The sequence below is a fragment of the Rhipicephalus microplus genome, chromosome 6, assembly GCF_043290135.1.
Source record: "Rhipicephalus microplus isolate Deutch F79 chromosome 6, USDA_Rmic, whole genome shotgun sequence".
NCBI classification, from domain to species: Eukaryota; Metazoa; Arthropoda; class Arachnida; order Ixodida; family Ixodidae; genus Rhipicephalus; species Rhipicephalus microplus.
This window is the reverse complement of record NC_134705.1, coordinates 105,222,543-105,246,847: the sequence shown is the minus strand read 5'-3', so window position 1 is coordinate 105,246,847 and position 24,305 is coordinate 105,222,543. Positions and strand designations below refer to the sequence as shown.

The window sequence follows — 24,305 nt, the reverse complement described above, 5'->3', positions numbered from 1 at the left end:
TAACCAATAACGCAGGCGTGAGTGCGGGCATGTTGTGGAAATTCTTGGGCCAGTTGTCGCACGTTCGCTGTAAGGCACGTTACGCAAACCGGAGGAAGCTTCCCCAGAAGCTGCTCCGCATCTAACAGTTCTTTTTTAAAGTAATATTCTTTTATTACAATGTTAAAAGACACATAGTGACAAAAAATAGACCTGCCAAAGCGTCATTGGGCTTGAAGGGAAGATGTTGACCATTCTTTTGCACCGGCTCGCTGAGAATTATTCGCTTAAAATGTTTCGATGTGTTGTATCAGTGGCCTATTTTAAACACTTTGTGAACCTTTAATGTGGTAGTTAAGGAGTCCGTCAAATATGGGTTAACTGACCCCCCTGAGTTGAGACGGGGCTTTAATCTGCCGCCCAACCTGGTTTTCTCGTTTAGTGGACCTACCTGTCGTTCATTTCTACAAGGTTTTCTCAGTTTTCACTTTTTTACTTGCAGCTGGTTTTGGTATCACGTGAACCGCACGCAAAGGGCACACGTACTGTCAAACCATCTAAAACGCAATATCTTGTGCTCATCTGAATGCCCTTTTTTCCGGTAAAATTACAGCTCATAAAGTGTTAAACACACCACTCACTGTTTTTAATGAAACGCACTCACTAGTCATCTAGTACAGTACCTGTTTTAGTTCATGAAAGTATGAATCATCTCCCCTAAAAAATCCTGATGGAATGCAAAGCAGCAGCGGTGCGCATGGCGTCGACCTGGTTGAAACGAGGTTTTACTTGCTGAAAGAACGCTTTGAAGCGAAACTCGGTGTGGTGTATAAACGAGGAAACGTTTGCTTTGAAACGCGAAGACACGTGAGGTAGGATGCATTGAAGATGCTTGCGCTCGGCTTCTTTGACTAACTACTCGTTACTGTTACCCGCGCACCAACTGTATTCCCGAACGCGACCGGTGTTCTTGACTCGCACCTTGTCAGTGTCGCTGGTCTTCCACTGCTGACGCTTGCATTAGGCATCCCTGGCTCGCACCCTGTCGGTGTTGACGTCGCCATACGCGAACGCGATCGGCTTTCCTAACCCTCGCTACGCGGGCGACAGCTGGGAATGGTATGTGCACACTAGCGGGAAGCATGCCACGACGGCGTCCCGCCCGTCGGTGCCGTCGCGTGGCAAGCATCGTTGCGCTGTCCACAATGTCGGCGCCGCGAGATTCTCGAGCCACACGAGGCCTACGCACTGACCGGCTTGTGTCTTCTTCTCGCTGTCAGATGGAGAGGGGTGGCGCAGGTGAGACGAAGGTACAGTGCCTAGAATAGGGAAGTATGATGAACGAACCGGCCAGCGCGTAATGCCTTGAGAGGAAACCGTTAAGGTAGCGCTGGCACACGTTTGCACGTCACCCACAGCGGCGATGCGATGTCCAGAGACGGAAATCAACCACGCGGACGGGCAATGTGAAGCTTCTAAAGTGTATTTTGAAGCATTTAAATTGTATTTTGCCTACCCAGAAGGCGTTCTCATTGTGACAAGCAAACCCTCAGAAAGACAGAGCAATAAATCACACACAAATGTGCTGTAAAATATGATATGGCAGTTCAACGTTCCGTATTGTTCGGTCATGTTTGGCGTAATGTGTTCTTGAGCTTAATTTTCTTGTGAGATGAAGACACGCCCAGATAAAATACAAAATACAATATTGTTTTCATTCTCCGTGCCTGCTCTTGTCTTCTGAGTACAAATTTTCCTCCTCGCCATTTAGGCCTTCTTAAGCCTTAAGTAGGTTTAGCATCACATGTCTTATAATTTGAATTAGAAAAAAAACACTTGCCTCACTTGGCCCAGGAACAGGACTTGAGGACCCAGTCTAAAAGGAGTAAAATGCACAAATCACAAGGACTCTTCCAACGAAACTGTTGATTGTAAAAACGCTAATTATCAACTAGCAGTAAAAACTCGTTAGTTACCAATGCTTGTGAAAAATACGTTATTCTGCCCATATAATTTGGCTGCACGATGGCAGACAGATAACCACTCATTAGAACAAATATAACCATCTTTATTCCGGCTAAAATATCAACTAGTCGCCACACTGTTAAGTTCTTGCACTGTGAGGCTAGTTTATTAAAATTGATGTGAGCCGGGCTGCCACTAGTCATATTGTGATGGGACAATATCCCACAAGAGCAGTTAGATAGGTTCGGAGAAGGACGACGTAATTTTGGTGTAGGGCGCAGCACTTTTTCTGCATCTTGGCTTGCGCGTTGGCGCTGTGTAAATATATCTTCAAACGCCTTGATTCGCGTTTACTTTCACGTAACATTTTGATGGAGGAGCTGGGTACAACGCGCGACGGAGTTACGGAGGGGACGCCTAGTCGCTGCTTTCAACATGTCCACCGGCAGCAACGCTTCGCCAACTGCCGCACCCAATGCATCAACGGCGCCGACCTCACCTTTTTTTCTCGTGGCCGCTCCACTCGCGATCCCGGCAACTTTTCGGGAACAAAAAGCGAGGACGTGGATGAGTTGCTTAAACTCTATGAGCTCGACAGCATAAACCACAGGTGGGACCAAACCTTGATGCTGGCAAACATCATCTTTAATTGGCAAGGAACGGCCAAGGCATGGTTTATTAACAATGTGGACGCGATCACGAGCTGGGACGTATGCAAGACCAAGGTACCCGAGTTGTTTGGTCAATGTGCCGGCTGTAAGCAGGCTGCTAGGAAAGAACTTGGCACACGTGTTCAGACGTCCACGGAGTCTTGCCTGGCGTATATACAAGATGTGCTGACCCATTGCTATAAAATTGACCGAACCATGGCTGAAGCAGACAAGGTAGCGCACGTGCTCAAGGACATCGCAGGCGATGCATTTAACCTCCTTGTGTGCAGAGGCTGTTCTACCATACAAGATGTCATCTCGGAGTGCCAACGCTTTCAAGAAGCTAAAAGCCGTCGCATTGCCCACCACTTTACGCGCCTTCCCAACACTGCTGCGACGTCAACTCACGAGGGTCTCCGCATAGCGACCCAGCCCAATTCACACTCTGGTGAGATCACGAGAATCGTACGCCGCAAAATCGAGGCCATATCACCCGCACCCTTGAGAGCACTAGTACCGAGTGATCCTCATCCGACCATTTCGCTAATACAGACCGTTGTTCGCCAAGAACTAGCAAACACGGGTATTCACATGGTCTCTTCTGTGCACTGTTCCGACGCTGTCAGTGCATCTACCTCCAGCCACCCACAGCATTATCGCCGCCCTGCTCCTCGTCACCGTGACCCAAATGCGCTGATAACGCCTGACGACAGGCCAATTTGCTTTCGATGTGAACGAGTGGGGCCCATTTCCCGCCATTGCCGAAGCAGGTGGATCTCACCGTATCGGGCAAACTCAAGCATCTCCAACCTCCACTCACCAGCCCATCTCTAGGGCCAGGAACTACCACGGCGTGATGGCTAATCTAATTACGACCTGACCGCTACGACCACTGCCCAGTACAGTCGCTCACCTCCACCTCGACGTAGATTTTCCCAGTCTCTGCCACCGCCCCGTTCCCCGTCCCCATCCTCTGCTCGGCGGTGTTCTTCGGAAAACTAACGGCTGCAGCTCCGGGAGGTGACGCTGTTGATAAGACTTGCTCTCCAATTCCTCTGTTGACGCTGCCAACCAATCGGAGACTGATCGACTTTGAAGTTGACGGTTTATCTGTTAAAGCCTTAGTGGACACTGGCGCCCATATTTCTGTGATGAGCTCGCACATTCGTGACCGCTTAAAGAGAGTCCTTACTCCAGCCACTCACACAGTGTTCGTGTTGCTGATGGTGGTACAGCTTCTGTTATTGGCGTCTGTACTGCACGCGTCACTATCGCCGGCTGTCAAACTTCACTTCTCTTCACTGTTCTCTCTCATTGCAACAATGATGTGATCCTCGGTCTTGACTTTTTGTCCACTCATTCCGCCCTCATCGACTGCTCAGTTGGTACTGTGCAACTTGATCTACTGTGTCCGATTGATCCGCCCAGTCCACCCCAAGCTCGTCAGTGCTCAGCTGAGGATGTCCGTTTTTCACCGCAAAGTGTGACCTGCATCACCGTTATGCCCTCACCACCTGTATGCGAAGGCGACTATGTGTTCGCGCCCATTACATTCATTCTTTTGACTCACAGTGTTACCTTACCACACACTGTTATTCAGTTACGTGCAAACCACGCCTTGATTGCTGTGCTCAACTTTTCTCTTTGTCCACAAGTGCTCCCACGTGAAATTGCCCTCGCCATGCTGACTCCCTCTGACGAATGCATCATCTCAGCTCTGTCTTCAAACGATGTTGGACACTGTAGCTACACGCATGCTCGATCGTCGCAAGCAAGCCCGTCTACTGACGTTAAAAAAATGAGCGTGTCAGACCTTTTGCCACATGAAGCTGACGCACTCCTTCACTTCCTTGAGTCATACTCAGACGTACTTGACTGTCGCGATCATCCGCTAGGTCAAACCACTGCTCTAGAGCACCGCAATGACACCGGTGATGACTCCGCTGTCCATCAACGGCAATACCACGTAACTCCAACCTGGCGCCACATAATTCAAGCAGAAGTCGACAAAATGCTCGCCAGAGAGATAATTGAGACATCATGTAGTCCATGGGCTTCTCCTGTAGTCCTTGTCACAAAGAAGAACAACACTTGGTGAATCTGTGTTGACTAGTGACATCTGAACAAGATTACTAAAAAGGACGTCTACCCGCTACCGCGCATAGACGACGCCCTGGATTGTCTTCACGGCGCTAAGTATTTTTCGTCCATTTATCTAAGATAAGGGTACTTGCAAATTTTCGACGACGACATGGAGCGCAAAAAGACCGCTTTTGTCACACCCGATGGTCTTTACCAGTTTAAGCTCATGCCCTTACGGTTATGCAATGCCCCGGCCACCTTCGAGCGGATGATAGACTCTCTTTTGCGTGAGTTCAAATGACCATTTTGTCTATGTTACCTTGACGACGTTATCATCGTTTCTCCGACTTTTGAGGCGCACCTCGACCACCTATCCTCAATACTGGCTGTTTTCGCAATGCCGGTCTCCAAGTGAACTCGTCAAATGCCACTTCACACGCAAGCAAATAACCATGTTGGGCCACCTTGTTGACTCCTCTGGTGTACGCCCGGATCCCGATAAAGTGCGAGCCGTGCGGAACTTCCCCATTCCGACCTCCACCAAGGAAGTCCGCAGCTTTCTCGGTCTGCGCTCGTACTTTCGACGTTTTGTGAACAACTATGTGGAAGTAGCCCGTTCACTCACAAATGTACCGAGAAAAAATGTCTCATTCACATGGGCTGCTGCGCAGGATACAGCGTTTTCTACACTTATTGCATTGCTAACAGAACCACCTGTTCTAGCCCATTTTGACAATGCCGCTCCTACAGAAGTCCGCACCGATGCCAGTTGCCACGAAGTCGGTGCTGTTTTGGTCCAGCATCAAACCGGCAGCGCCCGCGTTATCGCCTATGCCAGCCGTCTTTTTTTGCAGGCGGAAAAGAATTATTCAATCACCGAAAGGGAATGCCTTGCTCTCGTTTAGGCAGTAGCGAAATTTCAGCCTAATTACACGGTCGACACTTCACCGTCACAACTGATCACCACGCACTGTGCTGGCTCGCATCCTTGAAGGACCCCATCGGGCGACTTGGTCGATGGGTATTACGACTCCAAGGGTATAACTACTCGGTGTCCTAGAAATCTGGCCGCTTACACCATGACGCTGACAGCTTACCTCGAAATCCAGTGGACCCACCTGAGGCGTTCTATGAAGCGCCATGTGTCCTGTCTCTCTCCGCTTTACGCAACATCCGTGAGGAACAGCGCCGAGGCCCTGTCTTACGTAACATCATCGAGAAGCTTCATTCTGCGGCACCCGATTCATCTATTCAATTGTTCGTGCTCAACGATGGCACATTGTACCGTTACAACGTCCGCCCTGATAGAAACGAACTGCTCCTTGTGGTACCTTCCCACTTACGTGCGAGCGTAATCGGCCAACTCCACGATGCCCCCACTGCCTGTCACCTCGGACTGTCTCGGTCGAAGACTGCGCCAGTCGATTTTACTGGCCCACTCTTTATCGCTCGCTCTGCAGCTACGTCGCCTCATGCGACGAGTGTCAACGCCGAAAAAAACCTTCGGTTAGCCCTGCTGGACTCCCCCAACCACATGCCGTTTCCTTTGATCAGTTCTTTCGACTTGGTCTTGACCTCCTAGGCACTTTCCCTGCGTCCACTTCTGGGAATAAGTGGATAGCTGTTGCGACGGATCACACAACCCGGTACGCCATTCCACAGGCTCTACCAACTATCTGTGCCACGAACGTTGCCGATTTTCTCCTGCACGACGTCATACTTCATCATGGCGCACCAGGCCAACTCCTCACAGATAGCGGGCGCTATTTCTATTCCTGGTTTACCGACGACCTTCTTCGCTCCTGCGAGACAAAACATAAATTTACGCCAGCCTACCACCCGCAAACTGACGGACTGGCTGAGCGATTCAACCAAACTCTTACCAATATGCTCGCCATGTACTTATCGTCCGACCACCAGGACTGTGACGTTGCATTGACTTTCGTTACGTTTGCCTATAATTCCTCACGCCACGATGCAGCTGGTTTTTCACCTTTTTATCTCGCGTTTGGCTGTGATCCAACTTTATCGTTTGACACCATCTTTCCGATAGCCGTCGACTCGGCGACCGAATACGCCCGCAATGCTCTTACCATAGCTCGAAAAGCACGAAAAGTTGCCCATAAGCGCCTCTTAGCATCGCAAGATCAGCAGCGGCAGCGTTACAACTCCCATCATCGCCAAGTTTCCTTTACTCCGGGTTCTCTTGGGCTATTGTGGACTCCGTCCAGGTGAGTTGGACTTTCTAAAAAACTGCTTTCCCACTACTCAGGACCCTACCGCGTATTGCACCAGGTGACAGATGTGACCTACGAGATAGCCCCGCTCTAGTCTTCTTCCTCCTTCCCCTGCACTGTCTACAGGCATTGTTCATGTATCTCGCCTTAAGCGTTACCACTCGGCAACATCATAGAAAGCACCGAGACGGTGCTTCAGCACCCAGGGTTATGTTATGAGTTAACGTCCCACAAAAACGGTTAGATAGGAGTGCAGAAAGACGACGTGATTTTGGTGTAGGGCACAGCACTCGTTCTCTATCTTGGCTTGCGCGTTGGCGCTGTGTAATTATATGTTCAAACGCCCAGTTTCGCGTGTACCTTCACGCAACATTATTAGCGCTCCAATATTTTTCTTATGTGCCATGGCTTGTTTTTGTTGTGCTGTTCTATTTATTTGTGTTTTCATCCGCATGTGATAATGTATTCCCCACACTATCTCGACTGCAGTTACTATTGTGTTGTTTTAGGTGCATGTAAATCAAAATAATTAATGAGTGCGTGCGAAACAAATATACCTTTCTCGATGTTTACTACACTACCACGCCTACGCATATTTCATATCTCAGTATATATTGCCAGGTCTTTCTATGAATAATTAATATGAAAATTTAGTGTCCGTGTCATCGTACCTTCTTTTGTTATCGGCTTTTTCAAGCAGTGAGTATTTCGAATGATATGAAACACGTTTTGTGAACCTCAATAATAATATAGCAAGGCTCAAAAAGGCATACTTACTCCACTTGGACCAGGCGTTGGGCTGAATGGACGACGAGGCTATAAAAAGTATACCACAAAAATCTACTGTGTAGTTGGCTACATTGACATAATCAGTGCCGCATACCTTATATTGTATGGGAAAAATATTTAGAAAGTGACGCTTTGGTGTACTTTCTTTCTAGGTTTCATTTAAAAAAGCATTTCAGGAGACATTTAGAAGAAATGCGTGTTTAAAAATTTTCTTGTGTTTAGATGTAGGGACAACTTTTCACTTTAAAGTTGTGCCCTACATACATGAGGTTATTCACAACTTAAGGGTGGAACCAAGACGATATGGTTTCCGCCCTGCACTTTCAGTGCCTTTAAAACTGGTTCGTGGTTTACCCCTGTACTTCCAGGGAATGAGAAAGAAGGCGGGGCTGTGATAAAAACCATGCAACGCCCTACACCGAATTCTCTACAAGAGTTATGTTCGAAATACCACTGACAAACCGCAAGGCCTACATAGGCCAGACGAGGTGGTGCCTGATTGATCGAGCCACAACACGCAGACGACAATTCAGGAATGACATTTCGGAGCACCTGTCTACGCAATGTAAAGCTGCGTATGTGAAGAATAGTTTCAGGGCATAAATATTTTGAGCAGAAACCACGATTGATGACCTGGAAATATATTAGAAAGCTATGTTACTTTAAGTCGGTGGTGTTGCTACGACTTAGAACGAATGTTGCAAGAAGACTTCGAAAAGGAACTATTTTGAGCTGCGGTACATGTGCAAAAATGACAATGAGCGTGTGCATGTGTGACGGGAAGGAGAGAAGCTGTTGTCTGAGATTAGCACAGCTCTCTTGGGAAGCCAAGAGATGCAAAAAATAAGGTAGCACTTATTGAGAATAATGAAGAAAACCAAGATAAGCCTCACAAAGACAAGAAGACAACCATGATGCTGACACAATTTTGTCAGGTACACTCGAAAAAGTGTACTTTAGAAAACGTGATAATGTTGCGCTGGGTGTATGGTCTGCAGGTGAATGTGTTAAGCAGAAATGTAACGGGATCGAAGGTGAAAGCAGTATGGAGCAGCGTGGTCTCTGCAGTCGTCAGTTTGAACCTCTCGGCCGAACGAAGAGCACGTCAAGCGTATCTAAGATTTGCTTCAAAGCCCAACCCAAAGCGAGTGGCAACGACAGACCCTAAAATAGAGACAGAAGATCATGACTCGGGCAAAAGCAGCCGTAACCCCCCAGTACTAGTGCAGCTAGGAACGCTGTGAGCCTGAAACATGGTACTTCGTACCGTTCGGAGCCAAATGAACTTCGAGATGACCGTAAGTTGGTGGGAGTTTTGTACTACGTAGCTTGGCACTCAGACACCGTTTTTAGGATTGAATACTGCTCCATCGGTATGAACATCAAGACGCCACCACGATACACAGGAGCACATAGGAAAGAGAACTCTGGTTCTGCGCTAGTACATGGAAGAAAAGCACGAATATTACAAACCTGGTTGACCAATTCTGAACTGAACTGTGACCCGACTATGTACTTCGAAGTTGATGCATATCAGCAACAAAGGTACCGATCTGAATGCATCCCTACATTCTTCGACACATCTGCACCGTGAAGTTGCACGCTATCTGAACTACTTCAGCAGGACCAATCAAAAAGCGTGCTACTATCTGAAATAGGAGGGAAGAATATGACAATTATGACGAGTGCGACAGTGGGGCCAGTTCGGAGTGGGAAACTGACTGGAAGACAAAAAAGAAGAGTGGTGCAGGAAGCGTGCGTGACCATCGTCCCCCTAATGGGTTGAGCCATTCGTCTTGGGTTCAACGAACCAACCAGCTTCAATGGTTGGCGGGGCTTTGGACCCCGTGTCTTGGGCACTCGCCCCGGTCTAGCATGCCTTGGACGCCAACAAGACGTCAGGGTGCGGGAGATCAACGTACGCTCAAGCCAGTGAGCTACACGAAAAGGCGTGTTTCTATCGTGGACGCTACAGCAACGGACTCAATGCCAGGTTTCCTTCTGCTACGATAACCGGAGCGACGGTGCATGTCAGCGTTGTCTAGAAACCTTCGTGGCACGGGAGTGAAAAGGGCTGAGTGTTAAGATGTAGACGTAGTCTCGCGTAGACAGGAACTTCCCGGTATACCCTCTTTGACCTCGTATCATTGTGATGATCGTTTGTGTGATATGCAGTTCTCGTCCCCTCTAAATATATTCTTTGTATTAATAAGGCTATCTTGAGTGCATCTGATGACCTGATCCAAATGAGTAAACCTTTTACTCACCACAGGCATTGATATCATACATATGTCTCGCATGGGCACTACGCGTTTTATAAAACTTACATTCAAAAAAGAATTTCTGCCCTCGCAAGTAGAGGTGGGCCAGTTTCGGCATCCTATGCGACCATTAAGACTAAAGCCACTTGAACGCCACAATGCTTTGAGGTTTGTACACGTCAGCGCCGTGAGTTGAAGCACAATAATTTGCTCGCACTGTGCCAAACCACACGTGCAAACTCCTGGCCACCATGGTACTCAAATACCGCAATTACTTGGGGTCCCATAACGCTTCGTCAAATGTCTGCCCCAAGATACAGAATGAAGAAAACATTCTTAAGCATATGGTGTGAGACTGTTCGTCTCGTCGGGAATTTGTTGCTGTCGTCAGATTCGGCGCTTCCGGCACCATCGTGGTTCAAGAGACTCTTTGAAACTTAGTTCACAGCTGACACGATGTCCTTTGCGTCCAAGACCATAAGTGTGCCCGTCAATGTCTGCGGACAAGGCGCCCATAGAGCACATGGAAACTCATATTTGTCCAGCATTGCTAAGGCTGCAGCTAGAGTGACGACCACAGAAAGAACCACAGCTACAGTCAAAGCCATAGGGCGATCCAAAGCGAATCAAACAATCGCAGCAGACCAAGCCTACATCGGCTGAGTCAACGATAGTGCTGGTTAATAATACTATGCCTGAAGAAGACCAGGACATCGCTGCGACACTACCATCTCTCCTGGACACCATATTTGCGCTTTGGAATAAGCTAAATACTCCGTCAATATGAAAGGCCCTGACACAGGTAAAGGCGCTCAATTCAATATTTCAGCGCTTCACTATAAATAGTCACCACGGATAGCCCGCGACCCTCTCCAAGGCCACAATTTCCCTCTCACATGTCTGAATGCTAATGTCGTTTAGTCAGAAAATTATCCGGCCCCAGTGACTGACTGATTGTGCATCTTTGTATGTGCAGAGCTCTAATTCTTTCCTCTGTTTTTCTACTTAATCCCCATTCCCAACCTGAAGTGCAGGGTAGCAAACCAGCCACTTATCTGGTGAACTTCCCTGTCTTTCCTCTTGTTTTTTTCTCTCTCTCTACCGTGACGTCTTTCAATGAATAAACAAGTGGCATGTTTACTGCCTGAGTCGTCGTACCTCTCTCTATCATCTTGTGTGTGTGTTTTTCGTGCGGTCAAATTGTTGAATGGTATGTGCTACGTTTTTTGAAGCAAAATATTTTTATATATTGATAAAAATGGCATGCATAACCCTCTCTGACCAGGAGTTGTGTCAAATGGTCTACAAGGATGTAAACAGTAAAGGATGGCAAGTTGGAGTGATATATGCCTACAAGGGCAAAACCAGAACCGCCCACCCAATCGTGATTGGAAGGTGTGTTTGAAAAGTTGCATTAAATCTGCCTTGGTTAACAATATTCTACAGGAGTTCAAACTTTTTGCTACGTCATATCTAGGCGCAGGCAGCATGTCTGAAAAGAAGGTGACGTACTTATAATAATAATATATTTGTTTTGCCCCTGAATATTTAGTCAGTGACGCTGAGACCAGGTAGTCTTAACTTGTGAACCCTTTCACTTCCGCATCTCTGATAATATCTTTGTTTATAGAAGTGAAGTCCCACCTATTAGGGTAAGTGGCTGTCACAGGTCCCGTTAATTAGGGAGGTGATCGCCGGGCTAATTCCAAGGGCCGAAGTATCGGCCCCCCGAACCGCACTACGAAAGCGTGGAGAATTTAGAAGTGGTCCTTTTTGGCGCGCCAGCAGACGCCGGCTGTGGCCCAAAGAACAAGTCAGAGCCGAGAGTTGATAAACAAACAAAATTATATTCTCAGTAATGGCAGATCGAAAACAAAACACAAGTATGCACACTCCACAATAGTTGAGTACAATATGTCACCAATCAAACAACGTACTACACAGTACAATCTGCCACACTTGAAACAACAGACACAGACAACAGCACGCACTACAATGCAGTCGCATGCATTGAACAACCAAGACACTTAAAGACTAAAGAGACAGAAAACCTATTCAGTCCAAAGTTCTTGGAACAAAACTCTGGATGATACTCTTCCGAGAATCACTCACTCAAAGTCCAGCGTTGTTGTGGTTCCGCTGCCCCCGAAGTTTCTCTTCCAGGAAATCTCGCCGAAGTTTCTCTTCCATGAAACCTCGCGTCTTCAATTGGCCACTTTCCAAGCTTTAAACTTTTCGCCGGAAACACGTCGGCTTCACACACGCAGCTGTGGCCACGCGTCTTTGCTCGATAGCGGTAAACACACACTCTTGCCTGTAGCTCGAGACGTCACCCCTCGGGTGGAAATCATCTTCTTCTCCTGCTTTGTCTCTAAGAACAAAGCCTTCGCCGACTACACGGCGGAATTCCTACGCGCTCTGGCGCTAACATCCGTCTTCTCCTGATCTTTCGTTTCGGCTGCCCGATTAAATACCCTCCGCGCGAGATTCCAGAAAGTTCTCGTCATTTCGTCGGCGCGATACGCAGCGAAGGCTGGGGAGAGGGTGAGATGGTACGAAGGCCGTCCGCGACGGATGACTCAACCCGGCCTCACCACGCCCCTTTCAATCTAGAAATTTCGAGTGTGCTCGGCCGCCGTTGTGCGGTCAGAAGGTTCGTCGACGAATCTACGCTTCCGAGGGGGAGAGTCGCGCCCGGGGAGTCTGGATGTTTGTTTTCTTTTTTTTATCGTTGACCTTGCGGCGTCACTCTGGCGTTTCGTCGCGAGGAGTTGGCGGCGCACTCTTTTTGAGCGCTCGTTCTGTGACACTGCTCCCCACTTAAAGATTATTATCTCATAATATTGATAACCACACAAACGAGCGCGAACAGTCACCAAACACTCTCACAGACTGTAACACAATCCGTCGCTCATGACACTTCACATTCACAATAGATTACTCAATACAACTGGACATTGTAATTCAATTCCACAACACATGAAATATAGCCACAGGTACATGAATGCAACACTCCATCACATATTCCAAACAATAGAAATGTACAAACTTCTCTCATTACAGCAATTGTACAATACTATACATCCCATCACTGCAACAACATTTTGATTCACTCGACATACAGTTGTGACACAGGACAACAACTCCAGTAACTTAACATATTGCACTCAGCACTGTCAAACACATTCCGGTTCGACCTCAACACTTATCCTGTGCATTTCGGACGGCGCTTGCGCCCTTTCTTGTGGTGCTCGCTCGACCTCTTCTTGTTTTTCCTCGTTCTTTTTCGGCGAGCCCTTTCCAACGACGGTATCTGAGGCGGCGTCTCAGCCATCGTTGTCACTTCCGACATTGTTAGCGGGTCATAACGCTAAACCGATCCCGTCCGGTTATTCAGCCTCTTGTTCATGTCCCGACATTTGGCCTGGCTGGCCGACTCCGTCATCTTTAAATTATCGGTCAGTTGAGGTCGAGCCGAAGTAAGCCCAGTTGCCCAGCACGTGAACTCATTCGATACGATGATGTTCTCATTCACTGTCTCTTGCGCCCAGGCTTCACATAGGGCTCGAGTGAAATCCTTCGCGGGATTGTTCTCCGCTGTGTCTCGCGGTCCCTGTGTCGGCGGGTGCTCCATCTTCGGGTCTTCCCCCAAACATTCTGGATCATTCGGCCCTCGCGCCCCGTCGATGTTTCCGATGACGAGGTCGTACAGGGGGGTCGTCATGCATAGACCCATAACCTTCCCGCTGAAGTACGGGGTTCAACCTCAATCTCTGCTTCGGGAAGCATCCGAACCATACGGTCAATTAGGCAAACCAGTTTCGTTCTGGCTGTCAACTCACTTTCCCGTACCAAATTTCTCCGCACGATAACCGTGGAACTACCGGTGTCTCTTAACACCGTAATCTTTTTGTCCGCAACTTTTCCAGGCAGCATTTGCATTCTCTTCGAAACACCGGTTGGCTGTTTTGTCAATACAGCACCCACAATAGGAATTTTCTCCCCATTTTTCAACTCTACGAATCCATCCGTGACAGCATTACTACCGGATTTCGGTGCCGCTTGCACACAGGATACCTGGTGAGTTTGACTCGCTCCGTTTCGACATGCGTCTGCTTTGTGCCCAGTCTGACCACACTTAAAACATTTTACTAGCGTAGGGTTCGTAAAGTTAGTACGACAGTTGCTAGCGCGATGACCCACTCGATTACACAGGAAACATCGCGGAACACTCTCCGGTGCACGCTTCTTTTGTTCTGGTGCCGAATTTTTCGAATCTTCGGGACACTCCTTCTTGACCTTCGCCAAATTAGTTTCACCTTGCGCTTCCACGAATTGAACAGCCAATTCTAGCATGCCTTCAAGTGACTCAGCCTTCCTCTATTTCAAGTACAGCGACAGGCTTGGGTGCCAACTAGTAAGAAATTGTTCTCTAATTAGGAGCTCTCTAAGCTCATCGTACTCCTGCGCTGTCCCTTAAAGTTGAATCCATCTGTCGAAATAATGGCAAAGTCGGGCGACATACTGCGTAGCCGTCTCACCATCAGCTGGCTTTCCTGTCCTAAATCTGTCCCGGAATCCTTCCACAGTGAATATAAATCGCTTCAGCAAGGCAGTTTTCACCTTTGTGTAGTTGGCTGCATCAGTCGGCGTCAGCCTACCGTACACACTGAGCGCTTCACCACTCAAGCAAGTACTCAAAGCAGTTGCCCATTGATGTTCCGGCCAATTTTGGCTCCTTGCAATCGTCTCAAATCTGTGAAGGTACGCGTCAAGGTCGTCCTTCCTTTCATCAAACGCCACGAGCAGCTTGCTTGGGTTCAAGCGGAAGCCATGCTCTTCCCGTTCGTTGCTTTCAACTCTAGCTTGGACGGGAGTTTCACTTCGCTGTTGCAAACGGAGCCGCTCGAGTTCTATCTCGTGCTGTCGCTGCCGTTCCCTTTCCTCTCTTTCTTCTTTCGCCCTCTCAGCTGCCAGTCTTTTTCTCTCCAGCTGCAACTTCAATTGCTGCTCTCTTTCTTCTCTCAGCTGTCGCTCCTTTGCCTCTCTTTTTTCTCTCGCCCTTTCGGCTGCCAACTTTTCTCTCTCCAGCTCCAACTTCAATTGTTGTTCTCTTTCTTCCTTCAGCTGTCGCTCCTTTGCCTCTCTTTCTTCTCTCGCCCTTTCGGCTGCCAACTTTTCTCTCCCCAACTCAGCTGCTTTTTCTTCCTTGGCCCTTTCAGCTGCCAACCTCCCTCGTTCCAACTCAGCTGCTTTTTCTTCCTTGGCTCTCTCAGCTGTCAACCTCTCTCTCTCCCCCGCCTCTTTCCCCTTCTGGCTTACCCACTTCCGTAGTTCGGCGCCAGAAAGACCCATCTTCTCACCAAGAGCTACTAACTTTTCGAGATCCATGGTGTCTCGCAAATAAATCCTTGCCGCGTGCAAAAAGTATCTGCCTAAATCAGTCTATCGGAACACTCCACTACACTCGTTAACGAGAACACTGAACAACACGCGAAATCGTTCCGATAGCACTATCAACATTCGAGGCTCCTTCTCACTACTTTGGACACACTGTGCACCGAAAGGTCCTGTCGCGGACGCCAGATTAATTGTCACAGGTCCCGTTAATTCGGGAGGCGATCGCCGGGCTAATTCCAAGGACCGAGGTATCGCCCCCCGAACCGCACCACGAAAGCGTGGACAATTTAGAAGTGGTCCTTTTTGGCGCGCCAGCGGACGCCGGTGGTGGCCCAGAGAACAAGTCAGAGCCGAGAGTTGATAAACAAAACAAAATTATATTCTCAATAATGGCATATCAAAAACAATACACAAGTATGCACACTCCACAATAGTTGAGTACAATATGTCACCAATCAAACAACGTACTACACAGTACAATCAGCCACACTCGAAACAACAGACACAGACAACAGCACGCACTACAATGCAGTCGCATGCATTGAACAACCAAGACACTTAAAGACTAAAGAGATAGAAAACCTATTCAGTCCAAAGTTCTTGGAACAAAACTCTGGATGATACTCTTCCGAGAATCACTCACTCAAAGTCCAGTGTTGTTGTCGTTCCGCTGCCCCCGAGTTTCTCTTCCAGGAAATTTCGCCGAAGTTTTTCTTCCGGGAAACCTCGCGTCTTCAATTGGCCACTCTCCAAGCTTTAAACTTCTTTGCCGGAAACACGTCGGCTTCACACACGCAGCTGTTGCCACGCGTCTTCGCTCGATAGCGGTAAACACACACTCTTGCCTGTAGCTCGAGTCGTCCCCCCTCAGGTGGAAATCATCTTCTTCTCCTGCTTTGTCTCTACGGACAAAGCCTTCGCCGACTACACGGCGGAATCCCTACGCGCTCTGGCGCTAACTTCCGTCTTCTCCTGATCTTTCGTTTCGGCTGCCCGATTAAATACCCTCCGCGCGAGATTCCAGAAAGTTCTTGTCATTTCGTCGGCGCGATACGCAGCAAAGGCTGGGGAGAGGGCGAGACGAAACGAAGGTCGTCCGTGACGGATGACTCAACCCGGCCTCACCACGCCCCTTTCCATCTAGAAAGTTCGAGTGCTTGCTGGGCCGCCGTTGTAGGGTGAGAAGGTTCGTCGGCGAATCTACGCTTCCGAGGGAGAGAGTCGCGCCCGGGGAGTCTGGATGTTTGTTTTCTTTTTTTTTATCATTGACCTCGCGACGTCACTCCGGCGTTTCGTCGCGAGGAGTTGGCGGCGAGCTCTTTTTGAGTGCTCGTTCTGTGACAGTGGCACTTACATAGTATAGTTTCACTGAAAGCTGGAGATGCTTAAGTGCCTTCCTTAGTTTATGAAGTGTTCATTTCTCTGCATTAGTTGTTTTGTGTAGTTCATTTTATTTTGCCAACACGTGAGTAATATTTTGTCAAACTATGACACATTTTTTTTGAAATTTATGAAGCTCTGTAGGTTTGCATAATTGAGTTAGCACTTGTGATGCCAGAACAGATGACTTTATTACAAAACCTGACAAATTCCATGTTGGCAGTTAGAAGCGTGAAACAGGCAAAATACATGAAAATATTTGTTGCACTCAGAAGCACTTAAAAATTGTAAACAAGACAATGACTAAGAAAATATTTGCACTCCTTACTTGGTACGAAGTTCTCAAAATGGCGTCTCGATTGCAGCAGCTACTGTGAAATTATCACTTTCTCGTTTCAACAGAAGTGCTGTTCGGATCAATATTGGAAGTCAAGTGTAACAACACAGAGCACCTAACTAGCTCTTTTTGGCTAAGAGATTGGCTTTCTTTCTGTTTAAGCAAGTTGATATGGATACAGATATGGTTGGAAAGTAAAAGGGTGCCGCTTTGCTGTTTCGCAACTGTCGTGTGGCTTACACGGCCAGCTTACCAATACGCTGCTTGTGCATGAGTGTAAGTCTGCGGAAAATAATAAATGCGATGCAGCTTTGGGTCGAGTTTAGTCCGATGTGCGTCGTGACCGTTCCTAATGTGCCAGCACGCACGCTCGCCCTCTCTCTAATCTCTTACGCTCCCCTTCTCTCACCTCGCAACGCAGACGCATGGAGGGTCCCCTAACCTAGGCTCGCTTTCTCTTCTATCTCTAGACAGCCCTCCCTATGGCATTCACACCCATATCACACGCACATTTCGCCTTCCTCTCTCACGCCTTCAACGCCGAAGGAGCCAGCGTCTGCTAACCTACGCTCACTCTCCCCTCTCCCTCCTCTAGACATTCCTCCCCACGGCGTTTACCCCTCCATTGCGTATGCGCGTAACCTCTCCTCTCTCTCCTCCCTTACGCTCCACTTTCTCACCCCGCACTGCCTACGCAGGCTGCGTCTTCTAGCGAGCTTCTCGGTTGAAAAAAATATTAAGAAGTCAAGCTGAGAATCGCTCATTTGTTGACATGGCTTTCGTGTCAAATAAACGAGCTTTCACAACAGCACTCGTGAACGTTAAAGATGAACTAGCCAACACGACTTTATTCTACACCTTTCTTCTACGCGGCTGTTTTGCTTCCTCAACATATACTAAATTGGGTATCACTAGACGTGAATAGATGACGAAGGTAAACGACACATCCAAGCATGATAATCATGACACGGAAGACATGTACGGCATCATTTACCTTCACCTCGTTACTGCTGGTTTCAAAGTAACATATCTACATTTCTCATTCGTGCTTCGCATATCGTTGATTTCTACTCTACGTGGATCTGCCAATTTTTCCTATGCAACGCCGCAGTGAGCGCCAGCGTCGACGCTGGCACCAGTGTAAGCACTGGCGCCCTCTGCTTCGCATCTACACATGATCCCCTTCAGTGGGAGATGGGGGAATTTTTTTACGAAAATTCGGCTAAGTCCTGTTTCATTTCCAGTCTGTTTTACTATTTTCATCCTGTTTGGCTGTTCTGTTTTCCTGTTTTCGTTTTCCTTGTTCGATGATTTCCTCTACCGAATAAAAGTAATACTTTCTCGTCAAGATACATTGTTATAAAACCCCATAAGGCTAAAATTTTCGGAGACCTTCCGTCACTCATATTCCTACCATTGTTTTGAGATGGAAATAACCAAACGTTATTTAGGTTTATCGATAGCTCATAAAGCAATTGCTCGAAACCAGACGGCTGTGTATCTAGACGTCAGCTTCCCTCTACGAATATACAAGCTGCAGTGCCCACTGAAACAGCCTCTCGAGAAAACACTGCAACTCGCAAGTCGCCGCAAGCCTTTCCTATGTGTTTGCCTGATTCCAATTACCTCAGCGTTCCCTGTATGACCTTCTACAGTTCCCAATATATTTATTTATTCTTTGTCACTGGTGTGTTAAAATATGGAATGTTCTATTGTGTTTAGCGCTTGGTACTACATAGTCTCTTTAAACAAGGGGTTTGACGCAATGAAGCATGTTATAGAGGTGGGAGCAGATCTTAACCCTTTGCTGTCTTTATTTTGTTTTTTTTAGTTGGTATAGAAAGTCGGCATTCAGGTGTTTGAATAGAAAATCACTCCTGTGTCTTCTTTATTATTGCTCTTTCAAGAGCGAGGGTGTGTACCGTCTTTTTCAGTGAGGTAAAGTGATGCGCACAATAATTTATAAACCAGACATCCATATAGCTAAAGTAGTTATTTTGCTTTTGGCATAGGGCACTTTTTCATTTGAATACCCGGTAGAAGGTATATAATACTTCTGTTCTAGACCACGGGTAGCATACGGCCGCCATCCAAAATATGCTACCCGTGGTCGGCGTGTGGTGTGGTGAAGGTCCATCAAAAAAAAATTATGCGCCATGAAAGGGTGAATCTCAGTACCCGCCAGCACTTTCTACCATGCATATCATATGGTATTGGTTCATTGCTACTGCATAAAACATTTTGCTCAGTGGCGACAATTTCGACAACGCCAACAAAATTCACCAAGCCACTCAAGCTTCCTATGAAAAACCAGTGACACAAAAGCGCGTATATTGTTAAGCCCCCTGTTTCAATCTTCCCTTCTTGAAACTTGTAGGAACACTGATGATGCGTTGTCGAAGTTTGCTGTGGAAAAAACTAGTGCACATTACGTGCCTCGCCACTCCCTAGCTTACACGTGATGGAGCTGAAGCATCATTTTATTTTCATTGTGGAGTGCTTCGTCGTAGTGTTGGTATTGCTCTGAAACACTTACCGGATGTCCACGAACGACGACAGTGCCCAATCTTGGTAGGCTAGAAGGCTGAAAAGGGGATCGCAGGGGGCACAGTAAGTGGACGTTAACAAGAAATACATCTAAGCTGATTACTTGTTTGAACAAAGCCACTTACGAAGAAGCTGTAGTACTTGTGCTATCCTCAATATTATTGAAAAGCCTCATTTCATAAACAAAGTATTTGCAACTGCAATTGTTACGCTTGATATTTTTCATTTCAATGAAAATATTGATAAAATTTGAAGGCCACTGTCGGTAAGTACTTTCATAGTGTACTTTTGATGGTGTAGTTGCACTACCTGGGGATTTTTTTTTTGTCACAGGGTCTCTGAGCCCGTGGTGCATTATTTTCATTCAATTATGTAGGTCGTGTTACGAGCACTCATTCGCGTTCCTTTTATTTTAAAGGTGACGGAATTTTAATGCGATGCCCCCAGCAGTTTCTAGTGTTTATGTTGATAAGTAAGCGTTTATAATGTCAGTGACTATTTATCAGTTTATTGGCGCTTCTATTATTTGAGCACGTAACGCATTTTCGGCAACCTTTCCTAAAGTATTGTATTTCATCGTGATGAGTTTTATGCGCCTCAAGAATGTGCTGTGTCGTGCTTTGGAACTTCACACAATTCTCTTGATATCAAACTTATGGATGGAAAATTTTACAAAACTTCTGAAAATATTTAAAAAATAACATGATCATTCAGAAGCCTGAAGTATATTTTTAGCTAATCCTTTGGGCAGTAAGCTCTAAACATGAGTCATATGCCTAAAAAGCAATACTCCGAGTAAAAATAACGCGGACGGAACTTAGTCGAGGGAACACGCAGCTTAGGTAGTGCAAGACAACAACGAAGGCAGTTGTTTCTTCGACTTATGATCGTCTTGACGCAGTTTGCGTGCCCAACCGTGGATCGACTAGCCCTTAAAGACTCCATTCTGTAAAAGAAGGAAATGTGCAAAACAAGATACATAACTACAGAGCAGCTTCTTGACCTGTCCTGTTTCATGCACTCCATTTGTTGTGAAGAGTTGCAGAGTTATTCCAAACGAAATTTCATTGGTACACCTTCTCTAAAGCTTTTTGGTCTCTTTGTTATTGTAAGACGGCCTGTGTATTCAACATCCCATAAACAATCGATTAAAAATTTACTGTAGAGCGGTCTTCAATTTATCCACTACCGTTTTTCGGTATCCGATGCATGTCATACCGTCATAATACAATTTTTACTATACCACTAAGCAGTCCGTTCACTAGAAAATAACTTGGCGAGCTGAAGGCGGGACCACCGACTCCAGGAAGGCTGCCAAACTGGAAAGTGTTTAGCACACGATGAAAAATGACGAACAAAAGCAAATACATGCTGTCAACTATTCCTAATTAAGGTGAAAACCGTACTTGCTTTGTAAGAAATATCACGTGGCGAGAAGCCAGCATGTCGAAGAGCAAGACACATGAGTACCAGAAAACCGCAGCATAAGAGAGGCGAATAGGTTTAGGTTGTGCGTATTCGCTACAAGTTCTATGAACTGCGAAATAGTGCGCGTTTTATCAAAACTGGTAATGTGAACTTAAAAATTCCCAGCTTCATTGTTCCAGTTCCGACGGCTTTGTGTTCAGTGCGACTTTGCGGACACCGAGGGATTGAAAAGTTGCATTCACCCGCCTCCTCCTTCATGTCTAGAAATAGGTGAAGCATAGGCAATTCACTAGTGCAGCGCGTATACGTTGGAGCTTTGTTTCTTACGAGCACATCTCATTCAAGTTTTCTGAGGACCAGTGCTGGCTTCATGGTAACTAATAAAACAAGCAGCCTAGCAGTACGAGTTCTTGGCTGAATGCTCATAACATGACCATTATAAAAAGTTGTTTTGTTAGTAATGAGATATTAAAGTTCAGCGTTAAAGACAAGTAACAAGATCGGAACCACTGCACGTAAATATGACTAATCACCAAAGGACGTTTGCTCAATACTCAGTTCCTTATTGAAATTCAAAAAGCGAAGGTGATATTCGTGAAAGCTTAGTCTTCGTTAGACGTAAACTAAAAAGCGTGCGTTCAAATATCCCTCCCATCCCACCCTAGATGAGTTTTGTATCGCCGCCTTATGTGGATGCTCGAGGTAGCCAGTGAATTTTTGAAGCGAAGCTTGCAGTTACTCAAAGAACGCGTTAGTGGCGTACAGCTACAGTCCTCCACCAGCGAGCGCAAAAACAAAATTCCGCTTTTTGACAGTGCACCCATCAAATACAGATTGGTACTTCCCCGATGGTGATCATCGTTTTGCAATTTATCGTAGAGATGTTCTAACGAGGTGACTAGAGAAGCGCGTTGGGCTGTTTAGTGCGTATTGAAGCTATGTACGTAGCTAATTTGTTTACATTGTATAATGGTCGTCGCCACACAATATTGCGATACGACATTTCACGAACGCAAAAACAAACATGAATATTGCGTACGATAGCTGCGGCAATTATTTGGGGGCAAGTCAAACGTCCTTTATTAGCAACCATGGAAGCAACTCTTTGCTGGTCTTCATACTGATATCTTAAGCAATTTTGTGTATGGCACTGCAGGTGACAACAATTTTTCCAGCAAATTTTAACCGTTTGACGTTAGTCGATCCTCTTTTGGAAATGTTTATCTTGCGTTTGTTTAAATGTATATTTTTCTGCAGTGGTGTTTTTACCCAAGCGGTAACAAGCACAGCGTTCTCGAAAACAGAACGGTTGAAGGGTACACAAAACAATGATGTATGAATCAACTCCCAGAATAGCAGAACCATGCCTGGTATAGTACAGCAGGGTTGTGAAAAAGGTTTGTGAGAGATAGAAGAATGGAATGGAGGTTGAAAACGAAAACTCCTACTTTACCACAGGCGTGCATTGAGAGGTATAGTAAGGGGGCGGGAAAAAAAATGATGGCGTTTGGGCTAGAAAGAGGGAAAGGGAGGTTAGAGCATAATAAAGACTACCATTGTGTAGTTCTGCAAGGGGCCCCGCCGCGGTGGTCTAGTGGGTAATGTACTCGGCTGCTGACCTGCAGGTCACGGGATCGAATCTCGGCTGCGGCGGCTGCATTTCCGATGGAGGCAGAAATGTTGTAAGCCCGTGTGCTCAGGTTTGGGTGCAGGTTAAAGAACCCCAGGTGGTCAAATTTTCCGGAGCCCTCCACTATGTTGTCTCTCATTATATAATGGTGGTTTTTGGACGTTAAACCGCACACGTAAATCAAGTTTTGCAAGGGGATAAACAGGGATGTGAATATACACAAGAGAAAAAAAACTGAGGAAGAGGAAATGGTGAGGTGGTGAACCGTAGCATAGACATGTAGAGTATAACACAGCAAGGTGCGGAAACGCAAAGTGAGGGTGAGGGGGAGTGATATGAGGCTTACGTAAAGGAAAAGAAGGCTAGTGGCCTTTATACAAAGAGGTTCATTAATACCAAAAGAAATAATAAGTTCAGAATAAGATATCAAATTATATTAGAAAACTATAATTAAAAAAGAAATGATGAAAGACGATAAAAAAGAACACAGCGCGTTCACCAGATAGGAGTAATTCCTTAACCGCGCTCTGGTGTTTCATCAGGTTACACAGACACGAGACTGGCTCTAATTTGTGTTGCTAAATTGAGAAACTTTGCAATTAGCTTGTTCTCGTAATTTAACATATTTTTCCGAATGAGTAATGATATTAGGTACGCTACTATTATGAATGACGGAGCGATTCGCGCCAACAATCGGGGTCCGATGTTTTTACTAGCCGTAACACTTGTCGTTAGAATAAATTCTGTTTCGATAATTGAGATGCATTTAGCAAAATGTAGGTCAGCCACACCTCTTAACAAAAAAGCGTGAAGTCCCTATAGAGCTGCTGGGCCTACCGCACAATAGCAATTTCTAGTTGACATCAATAAATATGCATGAAATAAAATTGATAGCATAATCTGCAATCAAGCCCAATCAGGCCTCTAATCTTTCAATTCGTCTAAGTCTCCTTTCTTATGAATTAAGGTGATGTTGGCGTTCTTCCAAGAATTCGGCAGACTTTCCGTCAAGAGACTCTTGTATACAAGTGGGCTATTTTCTCCAAACACAATATCTTCACCATCTTTCAGCAGGTCTGCCGTTACATTTTCTCACCAGACGTGACTTTGCTTTTTTTCCTTCCTCCAAGACTTTGCATATTGCCATGGTCGTTTCTGGTAAGGTGTACAATACTTCTGCGCTATTAATGCTTCTTACAATACCGTAAAAAGTGATATCGGAATCCCTTCTTGCACAGCCAGCCTATAAACCGTGGGTACGCTAACCACGGTTCGCTGTTGTTACATGGCACACGAAACTGCTGTTATGCCGCTAACCACGGTTTTAAGAAACCGAGCTTGGCAACCTCAGTTAGGCAGAGAACCGACAAAGTGGCAGCGTCCACCCCCTAGTGCATGCCGCGAGCGCGCGTTGCGTTTTGCTGCCGCGAGAAACACGGTATCAGCGTTTCCAGCTCTCTAGTAGCTGGGTAAAGGCTGGTGCACATCGGCAACTAGCAGCGGTCGCGCGACCATTTGCTACTGGTCGCAAACAGACGCGAACGGTCGCAAAGGGTCGTGAAGCGACTGCTTTGACTAGTCACTTCCTGACCAACTTTTCAGTCGCGTGACTGCAGTCGC

At 46.6% G+C, this 24,305-nt stretch overlaps 1 protein-coding gene across 1 annotated transcript in view; it reads right to left on the bottom strand.

Annotated features, from left to right (window-relative positions):
* The window catches only part of LOC142765971 (uncharacterized), a 214,937-nt gene that overhangs the window by 118,937 nt on the left and 71,695 nt on the right, over window positions 1–24,305 (bottom strand). Inside the window, exons 3-5 of the mRNA XM_075867779.1 lie at window positions 19,617–19,664; window positions 7,691–7,729; window positions 1,820–1,855 (exon numbers count right to left, since the gene is read on the bottom strand). Coding sequence (XP_075723894.1) covers window positions 1,820–1,855; window positions 7,691–7,729; window positions 19,617–19,664 — 123 coding nt within the window. The remainder of the gene's footprint in view (window positions 1–1,819; window positions 1,856–7,690; window positions 7,730–19,616; window positions 19,665–24,305) is intronic.